Raw genomic sequence first — 9,005 nt, forward strand, 5'->3', positions numbered from 1 at the left:
GGATGGAGCTGAGGGAGGGAACCATCAGGTGGGGTAGGGCAGGATTAAAGAGGGGGTCGGGAGAAGGAGAGGCGGGACGCAGAGGCTGGTGTGCGTCCCGTGGGAAGTCATGAGGGCCTGACTTGCTCGGGGATCCTGCTCTTCTGCCCACCTCCAGGCCCCGTTCTGGGGTCCCGCCTCAACCCTGGCATCCTGACTCCCAGTCTGCACACCCCACTATGCCCCTGGTCCCAGTTTGCCTCTCAGCACCCAGGCAGCTTCCCAGCCCTGCTTGGCCTTCGGAGCCGGGGTCTGCTTCCCTCCCAGATCCCAGCTGTGGGACGAGCACACGTACACTCACGTCCACACACGTCCACACATGCGTTCTGGCCCGACCCCCCCCCCCAGCCTCTGCTGTCCGGTCCCCTGACTCCTGCGTCACTGCCCTGACCTGACCATGGAGAGGGGGCCGGGGATGGATGGGGGTGGGGGGAAGATACCGCCTAAGGAGACAGAGGAGAGGAGGAGCCTTTTGGGCTGTGGGACCTGCTGTTTCCCTCATCGCAACTTGTTGGAGGCCTGCCTTCACCCCTGCCTTCAAGGAAGGAGGAGAGATGGACCATGAGCACCAGTGCCCAGGTGGTAGGGCCTGCTGGCCGGGGCTGGTGCTGGCTCATCCTCTGGGACTTTTGGAGAGAGCCCTCTGATCGCAGCTGGGGAGAGAAGGTGCAGGAAAGGATCTCGGTCCGCCCCACCCCCACCCCCTAAGCTGTAGCAATTCTGCCAGAGGGCAGAGCCTGGTATGGGGGCCAACTTCAACCCTGGTGCTCCTGGCTACTGCCCAGCAGGGTCCAGCTACCTGCCCTTGATATCAGGGGACCCTGAAAAGCAGAGAGAAAAGAGGAAGCTCCTTGGGGCTCGCCCTCTCCCGCCGAGCACCCCCTGCCAGTGCCCCCTCCCTCTGCCTCTGTGTGTCCCTCTGGCATGGTGCTGGCCACTGCAGAGGGTCTCCTCCCTGACCCCCACTAGTTTCCCCTTTGAATAGCCTCATTCGTGTCATACCCCTGAGCAGGAGCCTGCCGTGGCTCCCGGTTGCGTCAGCTCCGAGACCCTCTGTGTTCTGCCATCTACCCACCTCTCCAGCCTATTCTCCTACTTTGCTCATTCCCATTCCTTCCAACACATGAACTCAGTTAGATGCTTCCCGCCTTTGGCTCACTCTGTGCTTTCCACCTGCATCACCTTCTCACACTATCTCCCCCCCTCCCCATTCTTCAAAGCCCAAACCGAAGCCTTACACGCTCCTCTATGAAGCTTTCCCTGATCCCCCCCGCAGAAAGTTCTCTCCTTCTGCACTGCCGTCATTTATGGATGTGGCTTAGGCCTCCTGCCAGCTGGGCCACCATGCACGGTTTTCAAGATGGAGCACTGCACAACTCCAGGGGGCGCCATTCACACAGACTCGCAGGCAATGGAACTCTCTGGAGTCACGCAGCACAGGTGACTTGTATCGGAAAGAGCAGAGGATGGTGTAGGGTGGGTCTCGTTCAGCTTGGGACCCCCAGGGACCCTAGCATGTTGCCTATTTATGGCATGTGTTATAGGTGGTCCCTCCAGTCCAGAGACCTCAGAGAAGGGGAGACCTGGAGTGGGGGAAGCGAGCCATTCGGCGTCTCAGTGCTTGCTGGAGCCAGGCTGCACAACCCAGCTCTGGGATCTCGGGGGCCTGGGAAGCCTCCATCCACTTCCTGAGCAGCAGCCACTGAGGCAGGGTCTGAAAAGGGGTGGGTGTGACAGGAGGATGGCGGGGGTGGAGGCAGGCTCTGTTCCGTGGAGTCTTCCTGGCAGCCGCTTGAGACCGAAAGTCCAAGGAGAAGCAAATTTACAGCTCCCCTGAGCTCCCCCAGACCCCAAGGCAGCACGAAGCCCCAGCTGCCTGAAGTTGTGTTGGGGACGAAGGAGGGGGGGTGGACTCTGGGCCTCCCTTCAGTGGCTCTCAGCTTGGCTGGAGAGTTCAGCCAGCGGCCCGCAAGACCTTCTGTGCTGGGAAGTGAGGTGGCCAGGGACTGTGGAGGGTATGGTGGGGGGAGGGCTTCCTGGCCCTTGGGGAGTTGGGAAAAGAGCAAGAAGGCTGGAGAACAGATTCCCGCTGGAGAACCAAAGAAAGTCTTGTCCGAAGGCCAATTTGGAGAAACTGAGGCAAGGGCTGCTTGCTGGGCCACAAAGTAGCGGGGAGAACCGGACATCCAGGTGTCTTCTCTCAACAAGCATTGGCTGTGGGGCCCAGTAGCTTAACGGGGTCCTGTAAACAAGGGAGGCCAGGTTAGTGGCCTGAGCTCTGCCCCTTACGAGCAGCCGGCTTGGGTTGGTGACTTTATTTCTGAGCCTACGGATGGCGGATGCTAGTAATTGCCTCCCCGGGCTGTCCTGGGTTATGTAACACCCGGAGGAGGGTGATCAATAAAGCCTGGTTGTTCTTACCGCACGAGCTCTGCTTCAGCATCCCTCCTAGTTGTCCTCCCTTTGGAGGGCTAGAGACCAAACCTCCAGCATATTCTCCAGACTTCCTCCAGCACCCTCCCCTGTTCCCTCTGGGGAGCTGGGCACAGGCTAATGGCACCGTATCTCTGCTGTTGTAGCTGCTCCCCTCCACCCCCCGCCCAAAGCAACTCACCAGAAGGCGTGAGTTGCTTTGTGGGGTGTGGATGGAGGGATCTCAGGGTCCAGGCGCCGACTACACTTTGGAGAAATTTGCCCTTGAACACCACTGGGTGAAATGGAGTCACTGTGGACGTTACCAGTGGGTTAAGTGGCATGTATCAAGCCTATAGGCTCTTTCTACTTAGAATATAGGTCAAGATCTCCTCAAGGCAGGTTTACAGAAGACTTAGACCTACTCCTAAGCATCCAAATTTAGCGAGTATTTTCCCAAATGGTTCATGGTTCACTGAGAACCAACAAATATCAAGAACCTATTTACTTGACCCCAGAGGCATCTCCTGATCTGTATATAAGGGAGCTTTTCTGCTCCTGTCTTAGTTCATGAACCAGCAAATGAGTTTAATACTTTCAGGAAAGTATGTTTTTCTGGCAGTGAACAAAATTCACAGACTCTGAACTGGAAAGGACCGAGGAGGTCCCATGAAAGCAAAGGTCCACCTTTGGCTTGCTGTCGCAGGACATTCGGTGTTTCTCGAGGGAGCAGAGGCTTGTTAGAGAGTGGGCAGTGCATCCGTCCTCATGGTGGTATTTATTAGTTATTGGATTGGGCAGTGAAATCACTTCTCCTTGGGATTATCTCATCAGTTTGATAACTAACTCCCCTGATCACCCCACCTAGAGAACAAAGAAACAAGCTTTGTTAAAAAAATTAATGTTTTCTTTTTCTTTTTAAGATTTTATTTATTCGACAGAGATCATAAGTAGGCAGAGAGAGAGAGGGGGAAGCAGGCTCCCCGCTGAGCAGAGAGCTCGATGCAGGGTTCGATCCCAGGACCCTGAGATCATGACTTGGGCCGAAAGCAGAGGCTTGACCCACTGAGCCACCCAGGTGTCCCGAAAAATTGTTTTCTTATTACCAAAGTGATCTGTGATCATTGAAAACTGGAAAATATGGTTAACCCAAAACATATGAATAAAAAGCACTTATAATGCCATTAGGAAGGCAGAGGCTTTTCTTTTTTTTAAGGTTTTATTTATTTATTTATTTGAGAGAGTGAGAGAGAGAGAGCATGAGCGGGGTGAGGGGCAGAAGGAGAAGCAGACTTCCCCCTGAGCAGGGAGCCCGAAGTGGGGCTTGATCCTGGGACCCGGGATCACAACCCAAGCAGAAGGCAGATGCCTAACTGACTGAGCCACCCAGGCGCTCCAGGAAGACAGAGTCTTAAATGGTCACGTCCGGACATCTGCTTGGTAGGATCACTTCACTTCATCCCAAACCTCCATGCAGTGGGACATCTGCTCCCTGAGGAACTACACTGAACCCAGAATTTTAGTCCAACTTCTCCAGAGGTTCAAGGGTTTACGGAACACGCCATTCTTCTGCCAACTCCCAACCAAACACCAGGAACTCACCTGAGACAGAGGACAAGGACCTCCCTAGGAGGATCATCACCCCATCCAAACCAGTTCCTGTGTCCTGAGGGCCTGTTTTCTTCCCTTCTGGGCAAGCCATAAACATAAGAGCAAACAGAACTAGAAGTCCTGGCCTTGTAAGTCAAACCCGCGCCAATCACCTTTCTTCCCCTCTCCCTATTCCCACCAAGAGACCAGAAACTATTTCTTTGCAAAATGGCTCATGTTAACCATAGTAGCTTTTTTTTTTTTTTAAGATTTTATTTATTTATCTGACAGAGAGAAATCACAAGTAGGCAGAGCAGCAGGCAGAGAGAGAGAGAGGAGGAAGCAGGTTCCGGCTGAGCAGAGAACCCGTTGTGGGGCTCGATCCCAGGACCCTGAGATCATGACCTGAGCTGAAGGCAGAGGCTTAACCCACTGAGCCACCCAGGCGCCCCAACCATAGTAGATTTTACGGCTTATGGAGCCTATGCTAATGCCAGGGACAGTTCCAAGCACTACGCCAATTATTTGTCTTTTTAAAATCTGTCTTACTCCCTGTTGACTTCAGAGGACTGGTTTATACCTTTCTGGGAAGGCCAGGTGCTTAACACGGATCCCTACAACAAGCCCGTGCTCAGTAATGCTCCAGATTCTGAGCAGAGGTCTGCATCCTTCTCTGAAACAAAGCATTTCAATTCTGGCCTCGGCGGATCTGGGGTTGAAGCTGGGGGGGTCATCTCAAACTCACCACGCCCCCTACGTACCCACACACGTGAAAGCAGTGGCAAGCAGTGAGAGAAAGGGAGTAGACGTAACAAATGGGCTGGGAGAGGTAGCTGCCAAAACAAACCAAATGCAAAAGGGCTGCTTGCCACCACCTCAGCTGGGCCCAGGCCAGGAGCACAGAGAGACAAGAACACATACGTGCAGGGAGACACATAGTTCCAGCAAGCTCCCTGCTGGATCCCCATGCTGCTACTGGGGGGCTCCGGGGCAAGGGAGCCTTGCAGTCGGTCAAGGCTCACAGGGGAACGAGGTGGGCGGTATGGAGTGTGGGGGGATCCGAGAGAAATGCCTCTCGTCTTGTCTCCATTAAGTCTCCCGGGTGCCTCCTGCTTTCTAGCCACCCCGAGTGACCCTTGAGTCCCACAACACACCCTATTCATGAACCCCTTTTGTGTATGCGGACCCCTCTGCTAGGTATGTCCTCTCTTCTCTTTGCCTGGCAAACTCCTATTCATCCTTCAATACCCAAGGTCAAAGGTGAAGCAGTTTTGGACCCCACCCATTAGCCATCTCACTCTCCACATTTCCAAATCATGGCTTGTCTTATTTCTTACGTAACTCGCTTCACTCACAAAAATGGGAATATCTACCTTCCCAAAGAAATGGGGGGAGCTCCTTGAAGGCAGGGGCTTTGAACTGGTTTTGTATCTCCAGGGCCCACCCCGGGCCTTGGCCCACAACAGGAACTCAGCATGTTTGTTTGAATGAAGCACTAGTCCTCCTGTAAGGAGTCTTTCTGGAGTCATCACCCAGAATCTAAGTCCCTCGACAGAAATGACCAAGCTGGAGGAAGGATTTTGATAAATGAGAAGCCTGATGTTCAGAATCCCAAAGCATGCAAGCAAACTAGAGTAAAATTCTGTTACTCTGTTAGATCAGAGGCTTTCAAACTCTTGTGACTTGCATCCACAGTAAAAAAACACAATTTATATTGTAACTAGCCCGTGTGTAGTACACACAGATCTGTAACTGAAAAGCACTAACAAAACATTGCCATTTCAGGTCTGTTTCTGTAAAGAGAAAGAACTTTCCAAAAGGCTAGGACCGAGTAAATTGATTCTGAGACCCACAAATGGATCACCACGCACTTTGACAAACACTGCTTTCAATGACTCTAGCTTGATAAACATGAGAAATCAGATCCCCTTACCAATACCCAAGCAAAAAATACTTATTACCTGTGTGCCCAGTCATTCAGGCAGAGGGCTCTCCTCTCCCACTAGAGCAACCCACCCGGGTGAGTCTAAAGGGCTCTGGACCACAGCTGCTTGAAACCACTTGGGCCCAGCAGGACCGGGAATCAAATGAAGCCGTGTTAGTCCCTGTCACAGAGCCTGGCACAAAGGAGGTCCCAGTCTTTGCTCCCTTCATCCTTAAACTCTGCCTTTCCTCGTCCTGGGAACCCGCCATCAAAAGCCAGTTGCTTCCTGAGCGTACAACCATCCCAGCTGCGCTTTCAGCAGCCAAGAGTATATACCTTATGCACTCGACCTGCCTCTGAGAGTACAAAAGAATTCAAAGCAAACGCTGGGATTCTCAGGCTTTTGCTTGTACTAAAGCTCGTTTTGTTACACTGTCCATAGTACTATCAACGCACTCTGCCGAGGTAGGAAACACTTGGGGTTCCCTCCTGCACTGTACATACTGATGAAGTATTCTACTCTTCCTTGCCCCATACATACAGAATTTACACGGGAGAGAAACAGTGGCAGTGGGGTGGCTGCATGCTAACACAACTTGGTAGTTTTTATTGTCTAGGACGATGGTTACAGACCACAAAGACTGGGAAGACCCACTGTTTGGGTCCAACAAGAGACAATACTCTCCCTCTCAATTCAGAGTCGTCTGGGCTATAAGGGGGCAGGCTTTTTCTTCCGTGGCTCTGGGAGGAGGTCCATGACTGTACTCAGTACAAGAGCCATATCTGAGCCGAGTTATGTGGGGGTGGGCGGGTAAGGCTGCCATCCTCACTTCCATTACTTGGGTGCAACCCTGAAGACCCGGATGTGGATGGCCGAGTTGTTGCGGATGCGGGTCAGAGGCTCTCGTGTATCAGTCTCTGGTTCCAGCTCATCGACCAGCTCCACGGTGGAGGTATTGGCAGCCACTTGCAAGGACCCGAAACTGCCCGCCTGCAGCTGTAAGGCAATGTTGATGGCACGGTTGATGGCCAGGCCCAAGCCATGAATGTAGATCTCACTGCATGAGTTCTGACCCCGAGCCCCTCCGTCCAGCAGCTTCTGGCAGCGGGCCAGCTGGGCCTTAAAGTCAGTCTTCATGTTGACATAAATGTCATTGGGCCTCCGGGGCAGGCGGTGGGGGAGCCGCTTCCGAAGGGTATACTCCACCGGGTCCAGCTCAGCCTCGACGGCCCCGCGGGGCTCTCGGTTTTCCGCCATGCTGTGTGCCCTGACGCGGGTAAGGGAGGAGATCAGAGAGGTTGACAAGCGACTTCGCTGCCTTCCCTATCCCGTTTCCAGCCCAAAGTGTGCAGACAGGAGGGGGCGCACTCAACTCCCCTCTCGCCTTCCAGCCTCAGCCCCTCTCCCTCACCTCAAGCTCCCGGATCTCCCTCACCCTCAGTTTCTATTCATTCAGGACATCGCCCCCCACCTCAGGCCCCCACCCCAACCCCTTCCTCCGCGCCTACGCTCTCCAGTCCACGGTGCTCTCCCCGAGCACGCGGCCCGCTCCCGTGCGGCGCCCACCCGCACGGACCGAGCGCGCCGCGTCGGACACACACGACCCAGGAAGAGAAGAACCGCGGCGCTCTACAGGATCGCGAGATCGCGGGCGCCGGGAGGGCTCCGGGATCCGGAAAGGGCTGCGCAGTGCGCACGCGCGCCTGTTCCCGCGAGCCACGAATCGCCTTCCCGGCCTCCGTTTTCCCCGCCCCTCTGGGCGCTCGCGCGACCGTGCGCTGCGTCTAAGTCACGCGAGAGCGACGGGAGACCCGCTCCACCTTGTGTGCGCCACGCAAGCGGGGCGCGGAGGCAGGAGGCGTGTACCAAGTCAGAGCTCGGGAGGGTAAGCTCTCCTAGGCCCGTCCCAGTTCTTGGCCCACGGAAGGGTTCTGAAGCGGGGAAAGGGAGAGAGGAGACTCTAATAGGAGCGTGGAGGATCGGGGGATAGGGGCCGACAAAGACAGCCTGGAGAGCTGAGAGTTCAAGAGAAGGTGAAGGGGCCTGAAGGCAGATCTGGACTCCCGCGTCCGTCGCAGTTCCTCTGTTCAGAGGAGGCGTAACGGAGCTGGCAGAGCCGATCTCCCTCCCAAGGTTCCTGCTGACAGAAGACGCTGCCTCTGGTCTCCCCTGTAGGACACCGGGACGCGTTCTTCTCCCCTGTCTCTTGGAAGGGCTGAGCCCCCCAAGTCAGCCCTTGGGGACCCAAGCTATGAGCCATAGGGCCAGCCTTCAAGGCTCCCCTCAGATCACGCAGACCCTCCCACACCCCCCCCCCAGCTTTACCCACCAGCTAGCTCATCTGCCTCTGCCCACCCCAGCAGGGACCTGCGCCCCCTGGCGGGCAGGGAGGGACGGCGCCTGGGGATTCGTGGCTCCCCAGGGCTGGTAGGGTTTCCCCTGGCCAGATTGGTATAGCTTTTGGAGAGTTCCCTTCAAAAATGAGTTAGACCATGAAAAAAAAAAAAATGAGTTAGACCTGCATTGGGGACTTAGAACTGTTATCTGCTTGAGTTGCCCCAGCACTCAAATGAGGATGATAATTGGTTTTGCAACTGTGAAAGAGTATAACCCTGTAAACTCGAAGCCTACACATGTGAGTTGGCATTTTTATGACCTCATTTGACTAGAGGTTGGAAAGGGGTCAGGTTCCTGAAAACTTCTCTCCCAGCACCATTTAAATCCTGTAGTTCTCCTTTTAGCCTCAGATTCTTCCGTAATCACAAATTTGGGGGTTTATGTGGGGGTGAGGAGGAAAGGCTGGCCACAACCTTGTTCTGCCTCCACAGTAACATTTGAGCTGATTTTTTAAAAAAGATTTTATTTATTTATTTGACAGAGAAAGACACAGCGAGAGAGGGAACACAAGCAGGGGGGAGTGGGAGAAGGAGAAGCAGGCTTTCCGCAGATTAGGAACCCTGATGTGGGGCTCGATCCCAGGACCCTGGGATCATGACCTGAGCCAAAGGCAGGTACTTAATGCCTGAGCCACCCAGACGC

General features: G+C 54.5%; 1 protein-coding gene across 3 annotated transcripts; it reads right to left on the reverse strand.

Moving 5' to 3' along the window:
- Positions 1-6,545: 6,545 nt before the first annotated feature.
- Positions 6,546-7,693, reverse strand: POP7 (POP7 homolog, ribonuclease P/MRP subunit). Of its 3 annotated transcripts, none has more exons than XM_080830634.1 (2): positions 7,475-7,693; positions 6,546-7,233 (listed from the first exon to the last, which is right to left on the reverse strand). In XM_080830634.1, the coding sequence occupies exon 2, from the start codon at positions 7,221-7,223 to the stop codon at positions 6,801-6,803; it is 423 nt and encodes a 140-aa protein (XP_080686760.1). In that variant the 5' UTR covers positions 7,224-7,233; positions 7,475-7,693; the 3' UTR covers positions 6,546-6,800. The 3 variants fall into 3 exon arrangements, with proteins under 3 accessions (XP_080686760.1, XP_080686761.1, XP_080686762.1); XM_080830635.1 differs by having other exon boundaries at positions 7,543-7,686; XM_080830636.1 differs by having other exon boundaries at positions 7,533-7,623.
- Positions 7,694-9,005: the final 1,312 nt, after the last annotated feature.

This window comes from Martes martes (genome assembly GCF_963455335.1).
Source record: "Martes martes genome assembly, chromosome: 18".
Classification (NCBI taxonomy): Eukaryota; Metazoa; Chordata; class Mammalia; order Carnivora; family Mustelidae; genus Martes; species Martes martes.

What these genes read in the sequence shown, in the direction of transcription:
- POP7 (XM_080830634.1), bottom strand. Translation starts at nt 7,223, where the DNA reads ATGGCGGAAAACCGAGAGCCCCGCGGGGCCGTCGAGGCTGAGCTGGAC.